The sequence below is a fragment of the Carcharhinus amblyrhynchos genome, chromosome 30, assembly GCF_965287045.1.
Source record: "Carcharhinus amblyrhynchos chromosome 30, sCarAmb.v2.hapA, whole genome shotgun sequence".
Taxonomy (NCBI): Eukaryota; Metazoa; Chordata; class Chondrichthyes; order Carcharhiniformes; family Carcharhinidae; genus Carcharhinus; species Carcharhinus amblyrhynchos.
Genome location: NC_137353.1, coordinates 4,156,789 through 4,177,861, shown reverse-complemented (window position 1 = coordinate 4,177,861; position 21,073 = coordinate 4,156,789). Strand labels below are relative to the sequence as shown.

Here is a 21,073-nt window from a genome sequence, read left to right as displayed (position 1 = left end):
GCAGGGATAAAAATAATGAGATCCTACAGCTGAATGCGTGGCTGAGGGATTGGTGTAGGACAGAGGGTTTTAGTTTTGTAGACCATTGGCAAGTCTTTGTGAGGGAAGGGCACTGGTACAAGTGGGATGGGGAACATTTAAATGGGAAGGGTACACATATTTTAGCTGGGAGGTTGGCTGGAGTGTTTCGGCAGGGTTTAAACTAATATGGAGGGGGAGTGGGGAGGAGACAGACAGCTCAGGCACTGGGAGTGGGAGTGAGTTGGGTGACAGGTTAAGTCTAGATGAGAGGAAAATCTCCCAGGAGAATGAGGATCTGAGTGGACCTGGGGGTCTTCAGTGCATCTGTTTTAATGCAAGGAGTGTGACAGGTAAGACGGATGAACTTAAGGCCTTGATGTTTGCGAGGAATTTAGATGTGGTGGCAGTGACGGAGACGTGGTTAAAGGAAGGGCAGGACTGGCAGCTAAATATTCCTGGGTATAAGTGTTTTAGGTGTGATAGGGGAGGGTCAAAAAGAGGAGGGGGAGTGGCGCTCTTAGTTAGGGAGCAGATCACAGTGGTGCAGAGGGAGGATAACATGGAGGGGTTGGAAATTGAGTCTCTGTGGGTGGAGTTGAGGAATAGGAAGGGAGCCATTACTATGCTAGGAGTGTACTACAGGCCGCCCGACAGCCCACGGGCAGTGGAAGAGGGTATGTGTAGAGACATTTTGGACAAGTGTAGGAAGAACAGGGTTGTTGTAGTGGGAGATTTTAATCTCCCTGGGGTGGATTGGAAGGTGCCTAGAGCTGGGGGTTCGGATGGGGAGGAATTCGTAAGATGTGTATTGGAAGGATCCTTGCAGCAGTGTGTAGATAGCCCCACTAGAGAGGGGGCTATACTGGATTTAGTTCTGGGCAATGAGCTGGGTCAGGTGGTTGAGGTTGTGGTAGGTGACCATGTGGCTAATAGTGACCACAACTCTGTCTACTTTAGGATACGAATGGAAAAAGTTGCGTGCTGTCCTAAGGGGAGGGTGCTAAATTGGGGGAAGGCTAGATACAGCCAGATTAGGCAGGAGCTTAGGGATACAGACTGGGATAGGCTGTTGGAGGGCAAGTCCACGTTAGGCATATGGGAGTCTTTCAAGGGAAAACTGCAATGTGTGCAGGAAAGGCATGTGCCGGTTAGGAGGAAGGATGGGAAAGGTAGGATTAGAGAGCCGTGGATTACTAGAGATATTGAGGACCTGGTCAGGAAGAAACAAGAGGCGTATGTTAAGTCTAAGCAACTGGAAACGGAGAGAGCGGTGGGGGAATACAGAGACAGTAGGAGGGATCTCAAAAGGGGAGTTGGGAGGGCAAAAAGGGAGCATGAGATGGCTTTGGCAGGTAGGATTAAGGAAAATCCAAAGGCGTTTTACTCCTATGTTAGGAGCAAAAGGGTGGCTAGGGATAAAATCGGTCCTGTCAGGGACAGACGAGGGGAATTGTGCTTGGAGTCCGAGGGAATGGGGGAGATCCTGAATGAATACTTTGCGTCGGTATTCACAAAGGAGAGGGGCTTGATGTCTGGTACGGTCATCGAGGGAGCAATAGGCCAATTGAAGGATCTATCGATTACGAGGGAAGAAGTGTTAGGGCTTTTAGGTAGCATTAAAACTCATAAATCTCCGGGGCCCGATGGCATTTATCCTAGGCTGCTTAGGGAGGTGAGGGATGAGATTGCTGGGCCTCTGACGCAAATCTTTGTCTCTTCTTTGGACACAGGTGAGGATAGCGAACGTGGTACCGTTGTTTATAAAGGGTAGGAGGGATAACCCGGGTAACTATAGGCTGGTGAGTTTAACGTCAGTGGTAGGCAAGTTGATGGAAAGGATTCTTTGGGATAGGATGTATGAGCACTTAGAGCGTTGCGATCTGATTAAGGATACGCAGCATGGCTTTGTAAAGGGCAAGTCTTGCCTTACGAATCTGGTAGAATTTTTTTGAGGTGACAAAAACGGTCGACGAAGGACGAGCCGTTGATGTCGTCTATATGGATTTCAGTAAGGCGTTTGACAGAGTCCCTCATGGTAGGTTGGTAGAAAAGATTAAGGCTCATGGAATACATGGCCAGGTATCTAGATGGGTTGAGAACTGGCTTGCAAAGAGGAGACAGAGAGTAGTAGTGGAGGGGTCCTTTTCTAGCTGGAGGTCTGTCACTAGTGGTGTGCCGCAGGGCTCAGTACTAGGACCTCTTCTCTTTGTAGTGTATATAAATGACTTGGAAGAGGGAGTAAGTGGTGTGATCAGCAAATTTGCTGATGACACCAAGATGGCTGGATTGGCAGGCAGTGAGGAGCAGTGTCTGGCAATACAACGGGATATTGATAGGCTGGTATATTGGGCAGATACATGGCAAATGGAGTTTAATCTGGATAAACGTGAGGTGATGCATTTTGGCCGGAATAATGTAGGGGGGAGTTATACGATTAACGGTAAGCCCATAAGGAGTATAGAATCGCAGCGAGACCTGGGGGTGCAAGTGCACAAGTCTTTGAAGGTGGCAGTACAAGTGGAGAAGGTTGTGAAGAAAGCGTATGGTATGTTAGCCTTTATAGGAAGGGGTATAGAATATAAGAGCTGGAGTCTAATGTTGCAGTTGTATAGAACGTTGGTTAGGCCGCATTTGGAGTACTGCATCCAGTTCTGGTCACCTTACTACCGGAAGGACGTGGAGGCTCTGGAGAGAGTGCAGAGGAGGTTTACAAGATGTTGCCTGGTATGGAAGGACTGGGTTATGAGGAAAGATTAAAGAAATTGGGGCTCTTTTCCCTTGAAAGACGGCGACTGAGGGGGGATCTAATAGCGGTATATAAGATTATGAAGGGTATAGATAGAGTAAACAGAGGTAAGCTGTTTCCTATGGTAGAGACACATAGTACGAGGGGCCACGGGCTTAAGGTGAGGGGCGAGAGGTATAACACAGATATTAGAAGGAGGTTTTTCACACGGAGAGTAGTGGGGGTATGGAATGCTCTGCCAAGTAAAGTGGTAGAGGCAAGCACGCTAGAGATGTTTAAGAGTAACCTAGACAGGCACATGAGTGGGTTGGAGGTGGGTGGATATAGGAGATTGTTTTAAATAAGGTTCATTAGCATTGGGGCATCCCTGGTAAGGTAAATGGATATGGTATGATGTTTTTTGTCTTTTTCATTCACAGGTTTTAAGTCGGTCCGCCTTGTTGCCCAGCGAGGGACATACACGCGATGGGTTGTGCTTGGGCTTCTCTTGGTTGTTCAAGATTGGCCTAGTGCTTCATGTCGTTAGTGTGTGCTTAAACTGGACCAGATACTGGGCAAGACGACAGCTCAGTGACTATCACTGTTTGCTGTGCAGACACATGGATTTGGGCCAGTGTCTGTGGGAGTTTGCGCATTCTCCCTGTGCTTGCGTGGGTTTTCTCCGGGTGCTCCGGTTTCCTCCCACACCCCAAAGTTGTGCTATTAGGCTGATTGGCAGTAATAAATTGTCCCTAAATTAGTTTCCCTCAATGTGGATGGTCATAAAACAATAGATAAGGGTCATGGGTGGAGGGGGGTACTGGTGGTGTTAAAATGGCGGCGCGGGCTCGTTGGGCTGAAGGGCCTGTTTCCTGGGCTGTTTTGTTCTTTGTTCTTTGTTCACTCCTCAAGGCCAACAGGAAATTAGTCATTAAGAGCCTTGTTAAATAAATGGCGGAGGTTATAGTGGATGCCTTGGTGGTTATTTTCCAGACGTCGCTGGATTCCGGGGAGGTGCCAGAAGATTGGAAAGCGGCTAATGTTACGCCGTTGTTTAAGAAGGGTGCCAGGCAAAAGGCGGGGAATTATAGGCCGGTTAGTTTAATGTCTGTGGTAGGTAAAATGTTAGAATCCGTCATCAAGGAGGAAATAGCGAGGCATCTTGAGGGGAATTGCTTGATAGAGCAGACGCAGCACGGTTTCATTAAGGGGAAGTCATGTCTGACAAATTTACTGGAGTTCGATGAGGATGTGTCTAGGGCAGTGGATAGAGGAGAGCCGGTGGATGTGGTCTTTCTTGATTTTCAGAAGGCATTTGACAAGGTACCTCACAAGAGGTTATTGCAGAAGGTCAGGGGACATGGAGTTGGGGGTAGGGTGTTAGCGTGGATAGAGGACTGGTTGTCAAATAGGAGGCAGAGAGTCGGGGTCAATGGGTGCTATTTGGATTGGCGGTTGGTGACTAGTGGAGTGCCTCAGGGGTCAGTGCTGGGGCCTCAGCTATTTACCATTTATATAGATGATCTGGAGGAGGGAACCGAGTGTATGGTGTTGAAATTTGCTGATGACACCAAGATTGGTGGAACGGCAAATTGCGCGGAGGGTGGGGAGAGTCTACAGAAGGATCTAGATAGGCTGGGCGAATGGGCCAGGAACTGGCAAATGGAATTTAATGTTGGCAAGTGCGAGGTGGTCCACTTTGGTAGGAATAATGGTAGGAAGGATTATTACTTACGTGGAGAAAAACTGCAGCAGGCGACGGTGCAGAGGGATCTCGGGGTCCTTGTGCATGAGTCGCAAGAATCCAGCTTGCAGGTACAGCAGGTGGTCAGGAAGGCGAATGGGATGCTGGCCTTCATAGCGAGGGGGATTGAATATAAAAGTAGGGAGTTCTTGCTGCGGCTGTATAGGGCATTGGTGAGGCCGCAGCTGGAGTACTGTGTGCAGTTTTGGGCGCCGTACTTACGCAAGGATATTTTGGCCTTGGAGGGAGTGCAGAGGAGGTTTACTAGGCTGATGCCGGAGTTGAGGGGGTTGAGCTATGAGGAGAGGCTGAATAAACTAGGCTTGTACTCATTAGAGTTTAGAAGAATGAGGGGAGATCTCATTGAGACGTATAAGATGATGAATGGGATGGATAGGATAGGGGTGGAGAGACTCTTCCCGCTCAGAAAGGACAGTAGGACGAGGGGGCACAGCCTCAAGATAAAGGGGGGGGGGCGGTTTAAGACGGAGTTGAGGAAGAACTTCTTCACTCAAAGGGTGGTGAATCTCTGGAATTCTCTGCCCGTTGAAGTGGTGGAGGCTACCTCGCTAAATATTTTTAAGACGCGGGTTGATGGGTTTTTGATAAGTGAGGGGATTAAGGGTTATGGGGAGAGGGCGGGAATGTGGAACTGAGCCACGACAGATCAGCCATGATCTTATTGAATGGCGGGGCAGGCTCGAAGGGCCAGATGGCTTACTCCTGCTCCTATTTCTTATGTTCTTAAAGGTAGGGAACCAAGGCTGACTAGGAGTTTCTCGTTGGTCTCCAGTTTCGGGTTGTAAAGAGGCAAGTCACCTATCTGGAGGCAGGCACACAGCAGTAGCCCTGGGAAACTTACAAGCTGCCCTTGCCTATCTGTGTGGGATTACAGCCACAGATTGCCCAATAGAGGGATTCCACCCCCTTTTCTCTCAGTGATAGCTTTGTATGATTTAAATTTTTTAAGAATTGGCTGAGAGGGCACCTTGTTATTGAAGTGACCTTGAAATTACTCGGCTTGCACTGCAATCAGATACACCTCCTGAAGCTGGAAAGCCTCCAGTCATCCAGTTTTGAGAGACTATTAACAGCTGTTAATTGGATAAGAAACCAATCCAAATGTTAAGAGTGTCGACAGTCAACATTCCAGGTCAGTGATCATTGCCCCTCCCTGGGTGGGTTTGAGATCCAGAAATAATCCCTGTTCCTGTTTTGCATCCCCAAAAGAGAGAATTCAGTCTCTTATGCCTCTCTTTTCAGATGCACTAAATCATCCCAGCAAAATGTATTTAGTCTACAATTAGGCCATGTTGATTTAGGGTCCCATTGCTTACCAAACTTTACTGGTCAAAACTCAGTTCTGTCCAAAGCTTGAGCTTCCCACATCCCGTGATCTCCAATCACTAATATATTCCTGCTCTGTTACACAATATATCCAAATTAAAATCACTGGCCTTATCTGGCATTGTAGCACAGTGGTTAGCAGTGCTGCTTCACAGCGCCAGGGACTCGGGTTCAATTCCTAGCTTGGGTCATTGGCTGTGTGGTGTTTGCACATTCTCCCTGTGTCTGCGTGGGGTTTCATCCATGTGCTTCAGTTTCCTCCCACATTCTGAAAGACATGCTGGTTAGGTGCATTGACCCAAATTGGTGCCAGACTGTGGCGACTAGGGGAATTTCACAGTGACTTCATTGCTGTGTTAATATAAACCTTACTTCTGACTAATGAACTATTTTACTTTAAATCTCTCTATGGATTTTCACATCCCTGTCACTGCAAATACCTCGAGCCACAGATTATTTTGTGAACCTGACAATCCTCTGACCCCAGCCTTCTGCACAACCCTCAGTCCCTCGCTATTCCTCACCATTGGTGGCAGAGTTTTGATAGCCTCGTTCCTACCATCTGGATCTTGTAGTATAAAGGGTCAATATGGGACTGGAAACAGTACTGTCCACATAGTGAATAAGAGAACACATGACCTGAAAAGTCAAAATTTGAATTCTTTACAGTAATGTACAGACTATACGGCACAAACTAAATGAGCCTCAGGGACAGATTCAGATCAGTAACTATAATGTAGTAACCATTACTAGGACATGGATACAGAATGGTCAAGATTGGGAACTAAAAATATCAGGTTATACAGAAGGGATAGGGCAAACTGCAGAGGGTGTAGCAATTCTGATCAATAACAGAATCACTTCCACAGTGAGGGAGGATATAATTAGGAGAAAGCATGCAGTAGAGACCCTAAGGATGAAACTGAGGAACCGTAAAGAAACCAAAACCACAATGGGTGTCAGATATAAACCACCTGGTAGTAGCCCAGAAGACAGATGGTATAAATGCTGAAATTAGGCAACTGTGTAGTAAAGCAGAGTAGTCCTAATGGGTGATTTTAATCTTAACATGGACTGGGACAAGTACCTGCCAGAAAGGTTATGAATTCCTGGAGTGTGTCTGGGATAGTTTCCTACAGCAGCATATCTTGGATGCAACAAGGGGCCAAGCATTACTGGATTTAGTACTGAGCAATGAACCTGATTTAATTAATGACTTAGTTGTTTGTGAGTACTTGTTAAACAGTGATCATAACATGATCGAGTTTAGTGTAGCATTTAATGGGAGGAACAGTGGTTAGCACTGCTGCCTCTCAGCACCAGGGACCCAGGTTCAGTTCTGGCCTGTGGTCACTGTCTGTGGAGTTTGCATATTCTCCTCGTGTCTGTGGTTTCCTCCGGGTGCTCCAGTTTCTTCCCACGCTCCAAAGATGTGCAAGTTGTTAGGAATGGGTTAACAATCATCTTCCATTGAAGTTCAAACTTGGATGTTAATCATTTAATAGAAGTCACTGGGATATCTAAAGAGGTTACAAGTGGCACTGGGTGTAGAGGAGAATTTAATGCAGAATTTGATCATAGAAATAAAGGTAGTTTTATGAAGAAGCTGAACTCATGTCCCCTTTACTGAACTGCAACTGAGAGACTCAAACACAGGTTTGGTGGGTTGGCCATCCTAAGTTGACTCCAGTGTCAAGGGAATTGACAGGGTAAATACATGGGGTTACAGGAATAGGGCCTGGGTGGGATTGTGGTTGGTGCAGAGTTATTGGGCCAAATGGCCTCTTTCTGTACTGTAGGGATTCTATGATTTGAAAGATAGAAGATCGGACACAAAAATTTTGGATTTAAGCAAGGCGGACTTTAATGGGATGAGGCAAAGACTGTCCACAATAGTTTGGGAAACTGTTCACAGGTAGAACTGAGGAACATTGGAGGATATTCAAAAGAAAATTTAATGCTCTTCAGCAGCAGTTTGTGCCCATGAGAAGGAAAAGTTCTGCCTCACTTTAAAAAACAGCCATGAACTTCGAAGGATGTGAGGGACGGCATAAAATTAAAAAGCTTATGAGAATGCAAAGAATAATACAAATCTCACAGAATGGGACACATACAAAGACCAACAAAGGGCCACAAAGCGGCTTATAAGAGCGACAAAGAAAAAGATTATGAAAGGAAACTTGCAGAGATTTTATTACATAAAGGGGAATTGACTGGTTAAAAGCTCTATTGACCCACTGAAGACTGAGGGTGGGAATGTTGTCAGTGAACTTGGGGAAATTGCAGGCTTGCTGAACAAGTATTTTGCTTCAGTATTTACAATAGAAAGGGGGCATAGCTTGCCAGAAGTCCCACAAAACCAATAGAGGATCAGGAACAGGGTCGAAATAGAATTAGCTTAAGTGAATCATCAATAATGGGGAAACTCATGGAACTAAAGAGTAATTCCCTGGGCCCAATGGTTTCCATCCACACATGTTAAAGGAGGGAGAAGAGCATATTGTCAGTATCCTAACTAATCTTCCAAAGTTCCCCAGATTCAGGAGTCATATCCCTGGACTGGAAATTGGATCATGTTACTCTGCTCTTAATGAATGGTGACTGAGGAAACCAGGGAATTACAGATCAGTTTGCCTAACACCTGTGGTAGGGAAATTGTTGGCATCTTTATTCAACAACTGCGTAACTAATGGTCTCAAAATTATAGTTAATTGGGGAGAGTCAGTATGGATTCATGAAGGGTAGGTCATGTCTGATAAACCTCACAAAATTCTTTGAAGAGGTGACAAAGATGGTGGACAGAGGCAAGTCAATGGATGTTGTTTATATGGACTTCCAGAAGGATCTGTCTTGGGGCCTTAATTATTTACAATATTCATTAACAACATGAATAATGGCACAAAAAGTAAAATATCCAAATTTGGAGGTGACCCAAAGTTGAGCAGCATTGTAGTTAGTGTTGTGGACATCACAGAACTACAACAAGATATTGATTGGGTGAATGGGCCAAGCTGTGGCAAATGGATTTTAACATAAATAAGTGGACGGTTATCCATTTCAGATCAAAAAAATATATTTTTTAGAAAGCACAATATTAAATTTAGCAGGTGTCCAACAAAATTTGGGGATTCAGGTGCATAGCTCCTTAAAATGCCACAAACAGATACAGAAAATAGTCAAGAAGACCAACGGAATGCTAGCCTTCATATCTAAAGGGCTGGAGTATAGACAAGCAGGTGTTATCAAAAGAGAAAAGGCTGGAAAATCTCAGCAAGTCTGGCAGCATTTTTCAAGGAGAGAAGAACAAAGAACAAAATCAGCCCAGGAAACAGGCCCTTCGACCCAACAAGCCCGTGCTGCCATCTTAACACCACCAGTCCACCTCTCTACCTACGACCCCTGTCTAATGTTTTATGGCCATCCATAAGACCACTGACATTGAGTCCAGATGACCTTTTGTCAAAACTTTGTTCCAGCATCTGCAGTAATTTGCTTTTATTTTTTGAAGTAAATGTTATGTTGCAGTTGTACAAAAGCTTAGTTAGACCTCACTTAGAGTATTGTGAGCAGGTATGGGCACCAAACCTTAGGAAGGATGTTTTGGCCTTGGAAGGAGTTCACAGGTTGACAAGAATGATGCCTGGACCCCATGGGTGAGATTACGAGGAGAAATTAGACAAATTAAGCCTTTACATGGCCACAGATCAGCCATGATCTTATTGAATGGCAGAGCAGGTGGAGGGACTAAATGGCCAACTCCTGTTTCTATATTCCTACATGGAGTATAATATGTAGGGACAGAGCTGTGTGTAGAAGCAAGCATGGAGAGAACACCTAGCTTTTACCCTTTTACTGTATACATGTATATAATTACCAATAGTTAATATTTACTGTTGAACTATCTACAAGTATGATATCTTATTGTGACCTACCAAACTACTGAACATCTTGCAACAGGGTGGTGGCAAATGGAACAATACAAAACCTCACAGAGACTGCAGAAGAACATTTAAAATCCTGGCAAACCAATGAAGCATTCTGACCTGAAGAATAGGTCAAAAAGTGAGAAGCAGAAGGAAATTGTTGGAGAAAAGCTCCAAAGAGAAGCTGAAGACAGAAATAAGGCTCTTCACTGCATCCAAAAACTCCATGGAATCCTGTGGAAGTCCAGCTTCAAAACCCAGACAGTGAAGAATCAGCAGACCTAACAGGGATGAGCTAAAGATTCAAAAATCCCTGCACTAAGGAAGTGCTGAAAAAGTTCAGACACTACAGTGGTCAAAAATTACTACTTAAATCGCAGTGTGATACCCGAGTCTACGCCCCAAACTCATGATGGCGGAGCTCATTTCAAAAATAAAACATTAATTAAAAATAAAACATGAATTAAAAATTAATCACAACTGAGTAGTCAGCTTCAAAAGCTGGGATTCAACAATTCAACAACCTGAAAACATAAAGCTAAAGCCGTGAGAACTCTTACCAATGGGTCCAGGCATCCATTGTTGAAAAAATCTGAACATTGTGACAATGAGCAGCAGTACTGTGGGAGCCGAACACGACCAGCAAGTGTGGGAAAACCCTTCATGCAGAAACACTGCATCAGCTTGGATTTTCTGAAATCTCTTAAAACTAAATCTGAACGTTAAAATACTTAACCATTGATCAGAAATTTACCCTTCTTAATCAATTTTGACTTATCCAAGGCCCAGATCAATCACAGAATTGGGAATTGAGAGAGATTTGTTAGATACAGGATTCAGATCTGGATAACAAGACAGAAGCTAAACAAGATAACATACCACTTTCTGCAGTAGGCCTGATAGCTGAAGGTATATAACTAGACAAGGAATAAACAAATTATCTACAAAATTCAGTGAAGTTTTAAATTGGTGTGACACTTATTTAACCTTCAAAATAACAAAATCCTGAAAGGGCAAATTTATTAAATGCCAGGAGAACCAGTGAACTTCTTTATTAAAGAGCTAATTAAAGAAAATTACAGTGCCCTAAAATCTGAGCTCATCACAGATAGAATTGATGTAGTTGCGGACAGTGACGTGCTTCAAGTGAAGGAAGATCTAATCTGTTGAGAAAGCCACTCAGATTACAGGCAATCTGAAATCCATTTACAGCACAGATCCATGTTAAGAGAAGCAAATACAAAATAAACTCCACAGTCCAGCTCATGAAACAGCACAGAAACAGAGACAATCCAGGTCAAGGGAAGTAATATCCTAACTGACCAGTTAAATGGCCGTGTCAGCAATATGGAGCAAAGCCTCCTGCAGCTGTGATCAACGTCTGATAATTTCAGTCCAATGCTTTCATTGTAACTGAAAAAGACATTTGTGAAAAATAGGGACAGCCCAGAGGAATCCGACTTCAGTTTTAGACATTATTCTGGAACCTTTGAGGTATGGTGACAAACAAATCTTCCAGCTGGTGTGTGTCATTGATAATCGGTCTTTTTCTGTCCTGAGTCGTGATGTTTGTGTTGCCCTAAATCTCCTCAAAACAGCAGAAGATCTTTTTTATTAGTGTCACAAGTAGGCTTTTATATTAACACTGCAGTGATGTTACTGTGAAAATCCTCTAGTCGGCAGACTCTGGTGCCTGTTCGGGTATACCTGAGGGAGAATTTAGCATGGACAATGCATCTGACCATTGGTGCATTGTCTTTCGGACTGTGGGATGAAACTGGAGCAACCCCACACAGACCACGGGAAGAACGTGCAAACTCCACACAACTAGTGATCCAAGCTGGGAATCGAACCTTGGTCCCTGGTGCTGTGAGGCAATAGAGCTAACCATTATGCCACCATGGCACCTAGATTGCCAAGAGAACCACAGATATAAATTATACAGAATTGCAAGTTCCCAAGAACTCTCAGATCCTCCTGGCTGGGACTGTAGCTCTGAATTGGCTTCTCTCTTTGTAGAGCCAGTTTATCCACTTCCTGTACTGACGCCAGAAGCCCCTCATTGGCCAGATCAACCAACCACTCACATGGTTACCTTGACGCCTCAAGCAGATGGCCATCTAGAAAGGAACCAGTAACCAGAAGAGCCTCAACCTCCTGCTGAAAGACAAACCCAGAGACCACAAAAGAGATGCTGTAATCCCCAGTCAGCATGATGGTGGCAGAGACCGTGCTGGAAAAGAGTAGCATCCATTGGTCATAGTATAGCACATGGGCAAGCAAAAAGATGAGCTTAATACTAACATTCTCACAACAGAAAGGATCCTCTACTGCTCCCACCTTTGCTATGGTGAACTGGATGAAGGAGCAAAAGGGAAAACACTACAGAGATGGGCTGAGAGTTCCTTCGCCCTGTGGAAAATGGGATAAACCAGCTATCTTCCATTACTACATTTGGAGAATTGGTAAAGAATGATTCAATGCCAAAGAACAGAAAAAAGGATAATGAAGATATCCAGATGGCAGAACAACTTCCGACTCAACAAAGTTTATCTGCAGCAATAGAGCTTACCACACTGATTCATTCCTGCATGATGTTACAATCCCAATGTTGTAGACAATGGTACAGAATTTCTAACGGAAGCAGTGTAGATGGGGTCAGGTTCCAACTTCAGCCAGAACTCCCTTTCTGTGATGTTGCTAGTTCAGTGTTAAACTGCAAACTGAGACTTTGCAGTTCAGCAAGGCAATATTACTGGTTCCACAAGTCAGAGTTTTTTAATCACATGACTTCCAACTTTCCACATTGTCTTTTGGCGAAGAATGTGCATCCCTCACCTGGGTCCCCAATGTTGTTGAATGTCTCAATCAGGAATTGAAAGGAAGGTTGGAGGTCCCTTTGTATGGATAGATGAATAGATGCTGGTTGACCAGCCTAGGTTATAGGCTGATGGCTTTGAATCACTGTCTGAAATTTGTCTGTGCAATCCTTCAGGGATAATGATGTGCAAATTTCCCCAATACTGCCAGTTAGCTTCAGTTGTTCAGGGCCACAGACATACACCAAAGTCTTGGTGCAATTCGTGCTGGTGGGATCTTATGGTCCCACCAATGGGAGCAACACGTTGTCTCCATAGCTGTGAAACACACTGCAGAGAGGGAGAAAAATCCCACCCAACGATCTTGGATCTTTTTCTGGTTTGAAATAGCAGTCAGCAATGAGCTTATCTCTATATATTTTGTTTAAAAAAAACTACAGTGAGCTCTTGATCCTTCACCTATTTTAAATCTGGGCAGTTCTGGGGAGAAACCCATAAAATTGAGTAAACTGGAGTACACAAAACAATAACAGGAAGTATGGTCCAGATTTTAAGATCCCAATAGCAGCAGATACACATCAGGGGAGCCTCTAATGATGGCCCCACTGGGCTGCGCTCTCGAGCTGCAGGGACCAGTAATGGGTAAATTTGAACAAATTACACAAAAATTACACAGATTTTAAGTGTCCTGTATTAGATCTTATAATCACAAGCACAGAACTGCGTTTCAAACTGCCCTTAATACAAGTTTAATTCCAATGACCTAGTGTTGATTTTCATACATTTATTTTTCAGGTACACAGTTCGAAGATACTGTGTGTGAGGTGTGCCCTCAAGGAACGTATTCAAACAACGATTCATCAACTCAAACTTGTGAGAAATGGACAGTGTGAGTACATCGAAAAGAATCCAGAATGTTTATACTTGTAACATCAGTGTATGGCTGGTTGTAATCTTTAAAATTCATTCATGAGATTTGGGTGCCACTGGCTATTGGGGAATTTGAATGTAACAGTATGTGGTTGTTTATTTATTCGTGGCACAAGTAGGCTTACATTAACTTCATTGCAGTGTTAATGTGAAAATCCCGGGAATCGAACCCAGATCCCTGGCACCGTGAGGCAGCAGTGCTAACCACTGTGCCACCCCTGTCCCGTTGCTGAGGAACGCTGTCATGGCAGGTGTTGGGTTGTTAAAGACACGAAACGTGCAGCATATTTGGAATGAAACAAGAACCCAACAGTGCCTGCATTTAACCAGTGCTACCTCAGAGGCAAATGCAATACCCCGGAGGGACAGTTAGGGCAGTGCTTCAGTAACATTTAAAACCAATTCTCTGAAGATTTATTTCTGCATTCTGACTTTATCTGCCAGCAGTCTGGTTTCCAGGGTTGTGTGAAGCTCAACAGGATGAACCAGTTGAGAGCACAGCAGGACGAACAGAGCCCTGAAAATGAAAAACTGATTCAGGAAAGGGGTTTATTTCCTTAAGTGAAAGGATTTTGTGTACAGGAATTGTTCTGTGCTTCTTGTGGGTAACCAGTAAACTATTAGCAATAAATTGAGGGATAAATTTAAAAGGCAGAATAAACTAAATTAAAAGGATTCAATGGCTGGGATTCTCGCAAAAAAAAGTGCCCAATGGTTGGGAAAATGGGAGAATTTCCCACCCATGTTTTGGGCATATTTAGTTTAATGAATCTCTGGCACCCTGTGCATCAAAAAGTGGGAGGGCAGGGTCTCATCTCACTGAAGAGGCCAGCAGCATAGAGCTCAGCGAGTCACTGCGCATGTACCAAACTGTCAGTGTGGAGATCGGCAGTTGTGCACTGGCCGCCCCCCAACCACCCCCTCCCTTCCCCAGTGGTCCCATCGCAGAGTGCACAGTGGGCTGCTCTTCCCTGCCCATGGCACTGCCTGGTGCCCCTTGGCACTGCCTGGTGCCCCTTGGCACTGGCTTGATGGTAATGGTAGGGTGGTGGATGTGCTGGGTCATGAAGTTATAGATTGTGATTGAATTCAATTCTGCTGCTGCTGGCCCACAGCACCTCATACACAACCAAACTTGAGCTGCTAGATCTATTCTAAGTCTGTCTCAGTAAACACAGCGGCAGTTCCACACACACAGTAGAGGGTATCCTCAATGTGAGGACAGTATTTGGTCTCCACATGGACTATATGGTGATTACTGCTACCGATACTGTCATAGACAGATGCATCAGTGACAGGCAGATTGGTCAGTGTGTGGCCAAGTCAGTATTTCCCACTTGATGATTTCCGTATGCCCCCTGCTGCAGGCTTCAGCAGAAATGCCCTTCAGGACTTGGCCAGCTCAATCATTGGTGCTGCTGGAATCAGTAGAGCCACTTCTGGTGATGGACATTGAAGTCCTCCACCCAAGAACATTTTGTGTCCTTGTCACCCTCATTGCTGCTTCCAGGCAAAGTTCAACATGGAACAGGACTGATGCATCGGTCGGTGCAGTAAGTGGCAATCAGCAGGAGGTTTCCTTGTCCAGATTTGACCTGATGAGCATGTTAATAGGAAATGACACTTTACTACCCTCAGTCATCTTTCCTCCTATGTTAATGGTTAATAACTATTACAGAAGTGTCCTACAGACTCCTTTCATGTTCACCTGATATTATCACGAGTAGGCATTTCTGGATTTTTAAAATCCTAGAAAAAGAAAATTTTAGAGAAAAGACCAGTTAGTGTTTCAGTTCGATTCTTCGGCAGAGCTCAGTTCTGAGGTTTTACTTCAATAAAACTCTTTTTTAAAATTCTTTCACAAGAATTGTGATCACTGGCTAGGACAGCATTTATTGCCTTTTAGCCACTGCACTCTCTGATATATGTACATCCACAGTGCTATTAGGAATGGGGTCCCAGAATTTTGACTGAGTGCAGGAACAGCAATATCGTTTCAATCAGGCTGGAGTGTGTCATGAAGTAACAGACCTCATTATAGTCTTTGGAAGAGGAGTTTGGGAGTTATTCAAGGTGCCCTGGCCAGGAGTTATTTTGGTCACATCAAATGGATCAGCCTTCAGTCGTTTCCTGTAATGGTAAATTGAATTCAAACTAAACTGGGCTTGGAATAAGATTTCAATAAGAGATTAATTGTAACAAATTAGTTATAATTATACAAACAACAACTACAGTAGATATTTGTGTTGATTTAACATTTTCAACATTTTCCACAGTTGTAAGGAAATCAATAAAAAGCAGGTCACACTCGGAACTGCTACTACTGACACAGTGTGTGAAGAAGAAACGAGTCATACAGGCAAAATAATTGCAGCTGTTATTGTGCCCGTGCCCGTGCTCGTGCTCGTGTTGATCATAGCTGGTGCAGTGCTTTTCAAATGTAATACGAAAAAGTGGAAGCCATCACCATCTGTAGGTGAGTAATTCATTTGAGTTACTGTGCGCATTTTCCTGTGCGAGTATGATTTTCCATATTCTTTCAGTTAGATTACAAATAATTTTCCTTCTTTTACAAAAAAGTTGCCATAGGCCCAGATGACCATAGGCTGCTCTATTGAGTGATTTTAACCTGAGGATCACCACACCTCAGGCAAGGGGCAAGGTTGAGAAGGTGAAGGCTTCGTGAATATCCTCAGCCAGTATGGTAATTAAACCCACACTGTTGGCGTTGCTGTGCATCACTAACCAACTGAGCCAAACCAATCCCCTTTTTCAACACTAAACTGTAATCAAACCTGCATGGAAAGCAGGAGGTCACATCAGAGAAATCCTGGGATTGGTATCTGACAATTAGTGGGAAGGGGGTTTGGAGAGGTTCATTCAGTTTGGGGAAAGTGCAGATGGGAATTGAAGGTACCACAGCTGTTGGGTACACTTCAGAAAGTCTGGGCAGTGATTTTTGTGGGTCATGGGAACATTCCTGATCCTCTTGGTCCACAAGGAGTCCGAGCTCAGATTTTCTCATTGATACTTTGCTGCCGGCAGTGTAGGTATCCTCCTGACTGCTTCTTTATTACTTGGCAGCTTTATGACATCTTTGGGCTGAGACTTTGGGCTACCAGTACATTAAAATCTAATCTGCACCGAGTTGAGCGCCTTGGTCACCTTCAAATTTGGCAAAGGCAAGATAGTAACAGGCAGGTGCCGTGCAACCTCGGACTGTTAACTCACCTCAGTGTAATTTTAACCATTACTGTGTACGCTGAGTGGGGCTGGGGTTAAAATGGGGGCCTGTGTGTTATTTGCTAACATAACTTTCATGTTAATAAACAGTGGAACAAAAATTGAATAAATCTAGTTAACAGCACTTATTCTATTTTTTTTATTGACAGATAACAGGCATGGAGAGGCTGAAATGGTAAATAAACATTTTAATATACATAATCAAACATATAAAATCATAACATCTGCAAACCTTAAAGCTCAAAACATTCCACAGTCATATTCCAGTATCATTTTAAAGTTAACATTAGTATTTTCTCCTGGAAAACTGTCCAAGATCTCGATTTCTGCTCTGTTTGTTTTGGTAACTTGCTTGGGGCTCCCTGGCTGCATGCACAGCGCTGGTATGCTGCTGCTCCCTAAACTGTGGAAATCTCTCTTGGCCAGTGTCAGAATTTCATGGCTTCTTTGCTTGCTCGTTTTTCCTTTGCCCAAAGACGGGTTTCACAAGTACGTTCAACCGGGAACCGGTGTCTGCGGTCGGAGTCTCGCTCGAACCTATGGATGTTACTATTCAAAGATCCTTGCATCTCTTAGGCCCCTTAGTCCACATTCTCCCAAGCTAAGGCCAACTCTATGGATTGTTTTTAAATCTAGATTTGGCTCAATCAAAAGTCTCCTTTGGGTTGCTAGATCATCTATGCCGTACACCTAAATGGTCTGTCAGCATTTCTGGTAATGCTGTGCCATATTTGCAATGTTCTGCCAGTTTTCTTAGTTGCATCAGGAATTCCGTCACTGATTCCCCTGCAAATCTAGCAGTTGTATTGAACCTGTACCATTGCAAGATCGTGGAAGGTTTAGGATTGTAATGACTTGCCACCATTTCTACGAACTCTCCAATGGTCCTGAACTTTGGCACGTCAGAGTTTTTATAATACTGAATGTTGCAGCCCCACACGCAGTCAACAGAATGATCTTTTGCGAAGTAGCTCCTTCTATTTCATTTGCTCAAAAGAAGTACCTCATTTTCTCAGCATATTGTGGCCAGTCCACAATACTCATGTCGTATGGTTCCAACGTCCCAAAAAAATGTCATTGCAAAACTGAACAACACAGGCTTACCAAGATTTGATAAGCAGGGTTACCAGAACATTCCTCTTACCTCATTGCCAATACAATAATTCCAGGAGTCAGCTGTAAAGGAACCATGCTTTTATTGCACAAAATGAAAAAGAAAATAAACAATAACCACAAGCCTGTGGTGAGCACACAGGTTCCAACTGGGACTAAAACGTTAATGAGTCCTCTCAGGCTCTTGCTTTATACAGGACTCGGTATATGAGCTCCACCTGGTTGGCTCATTACCAATCCCCAGGAAGCTCATATTCAACAAGCCCAACTTGGTCAATTAGTGATTCCCTATGCAGATCAAGGGGGCCATTACAGTTATGGAGAAGAACAGTTTGAAATTGTTTCTGCATTCCAGATTAAGAGGACTTGACTGTGCTAATGGAATGATAAATTTTGAAGTGCTGAAATCAAAATTGGCCATAAATAGTCAAGATAAACACTTGTCATGAACACTTTAGATTATGGGGGAAGATGTTAAGGGATTATCAGCTCTGGTCCTTGTGCATGAGTCGCAAAAACCCAGCTTGCAGGTACAGCAGGTGGTCAGGAAGGCTAATGGGATGCTGGCCTTCATCGCGAGGGGGATTGAATATAAAAGTAGGGAGGTCTTGATGTGGCTGTATAGGGCATTGGTGAGGCCGCAGCTGGAGTACTGTGTGCAGTTTTGGTCGCCGTACTTACGCAAGGATATTTTGGCCTTGGAGGGAGTGCAGAGGAGGTTTACTAGGCTGATGCCGGAGTTGAGGGGGTTGAGCTATGAGGAGAGGCTGAATAAATTAGGCTTGTACTCGTTAGAGTTTAGAAGAATGAGGGGAGATCTCATTGAGACGTATAAGATGATGAATGGGATGGATAGGATAGAGGTGGAGAGACTCTTCCCGCTCAGAACGGATAGTAGGACTAGGGGGCACAGCCTCAAGATAAAGGGGGGGCGGTTTAGAACGGAGTTGAGGAGGAAGTTCTTCACTCAAAGGGTGGTGAATCTCTGGAATTCTCTGCCCGTTGAAGTGGTGGAGGCTACCTCGCTAAATATTTTTAAGACGCGGGTTGATGGGTTTTTGATAAGAGAGGGGATTAAGGGTTATGGGGAGAGGGCGGGAATGTGGAACTGAGCCACGACAGATCAGCCATGATCTTATTGAATGGCGGGGCAGGCTCGAAGGGCCAGATGGCCTACTCCTGCTCCTATTTCTTATGGATATACAGGGAAAAGAGGATAAGTCAGCTGACATGGTTGCACAGTGGTTAGAACTGCTGCACCACAGCACCAGGAATCGGGTTCAATTCCCAGCTTGGTTCATGGTCTGTGGTGGAGTCTGTATGTTCTCTCTGTGTCTGCGTGTGTTTCCTCCGGCTGCTCTGGTTTCTTCCACAGTCCAAAAGACGTGCTGGTTAGGCACACTGACCATACAAAATTCTCCCTCGGTGTACCCAAACAGGCACCGGAGTGTGGTGACTCGTGTCAGAGAGATTCATCTCCCAGCTGGAAACATCAGAATTCTCAAGGTTACGTGTGGTGTTTCTAAACTAAGTAATAATTGATACAGAGCATAGAACAAATTTTCTGTTTCATTCAGTGTTACATTCAGAAGGTTAAACTGAGACAAGTGAACCATTAATTTCAAAATGTGACTTTCCACATTTGCAAGTTTAATAACATGTTTGTATGTTAGGGACAACCTGCCAGCCAGACTTTGCTGGAAAGGAGTGTGGAAACAGAAGATTCAAACAAGGACCAAACAACAGCATCCTCTGGATGAATTGTGACAGCACCTGCAGCATATTTTAGTAAGTACAACGCATTTCCCTTTAGAATTTATATTGTATCATATTTTCCTCAGGCTCTCCCCTTGCTCTTTTCTCCCACAGTGATGCAGATTGGGTTACAGTTCCTCTGGTGTCTGTATCTTGCACAAATATCCATTTTTTACCTGCAAGTTGTTTAATTGGTGGAGGGGCAGTGATACCATAACAGGGAAGCCAGATGTGGATCAGATTGGTTGAGATAAGAAATGGTAAAGGTAGAGATCCTGTGGGAGTCAGACCCCAAACAGTTGATGCTATGACCATACGTACGAATTAGGAGCAGGAGTAGGCCATTCGGCCCTTCATTCCTGCTCAGCCATTCAATAAGATCATGGCTGATCTGATTGTAACCTCAACCTCACATTCCTGCTTATCCTCGATAAACTTTCACCCCCTTATCGAGGATCTGACTAGCTCTGTCTTAAAAATATATGAAGGGTGCAATCTTCCAAAAAATTCTGAAGGTGGAATTTTCTCAAAAAGATTCACACTGTCAATCAGGTGGGAAAATGGCAGGTTTTCTTGACTTTTTTTCAACAAGGTAAGTATTGGGAGTTTACGGCACTCGTGCATAACAGGTCTGTCATGCAATTCTTGCCAGTAGGGGTGTGGAGCCTCAGCCAGCTGTTGAGCTCTAGTGGTGCCATTGCAGGCCCTAATCTCCCAGTATACAGTGTACTGAGACCCCCCTGGTCACACCCACACACCTCCCCCAACCATGGCCACAGACATCTGCAGAGTTCTACCACCTCCTGCTTCCTATCACTGCTCCAGCTGATGAAACCACACACCCAGCAGAGTTCCCCCCTTCCCTCCCCTCCCCAGGCTCCGCTCTTTGACATTGCCAGGGTGGGTAATGCCAGGATACAGGCCTGCCCCCGACCACCCAGGAATCTCAATGCCTCTGCTCCCACCAGTGAGGCCATCACGTCTGGCCCCGTTGTTGGGGACCATCTGTGATTTTCACCAGTGAGGACCTCAGCAACCGAGGGGGGTCAATATTAGTGAGCCCGGACAATAGAGATCAGACTCATTAATCAGATCATTGAGATTGAAATCAGGTGCAAGGCTGATTTTGCTGGCAAAACCGTGCTGCTAAGATTGCAAAAGATGAGAAACTGTGCGCGAACCCAATTTTTTTTTTTACCTCCTGCCCTATCTTACCGGCTTACAACACCGATCACCGATCAACCGGCATGGTGAGCTGGTAAGATCGCACCCCAAGTGGCACAGAAGTCAGAAACCAGGTTTTCCAGTGAGCTGTTAGGGGTGGGGAGGTGGCAGAGCCTTTGCTCACCAGGGAAGCTGGGATCCAGTATCACTGGCATCCCAGTCACTCAGTGCACTGGGAGATATCCTGCCAATCCTCCCCCACAGACGTTGACTCCAACGCCCCCCGCCC

General features: G+C 44.6%; 1 protein-coding gene across 2 annotated transcripts in view; it reads left to right on the top strand.

Annotated features, from left to right (window-relative positions):
• Positions 1-21,073, top strand: part of LOC145360257 (tumor necrosis factor receptor superfamily member 5-like) — a 71,318-nt gene that overhangs the window by 22,682 nt on the left and 27,563 nt on the right. Inside the window, exons 7-10 of one of the 2 annotated variants that reach the window (XM_080215341.1) lie at positions 13,375-13,468; positions 15,786-15,985; positions 16,902-16,927; positions 19,539-19,653. In XM_080215341.1, the coding sequence (XP_080071467.1) occupies positions 13,375-13,468; positions 15,786-15,985; positions 16,902-16,927; positions 19,539-19,625 (407 nt within the window). In that variant the 3' untranslated portion in view covers positions 19,626-19,653. The remainder of the gene's footprint in view (positions 1-13,374; positions 13,469-15,785; positions 15,986-16,901; positions 16,928-19,538; positions 19,654-21,073) is intronic. The other variant, XM_080215342.1, reaches the window with a different exon arrangement.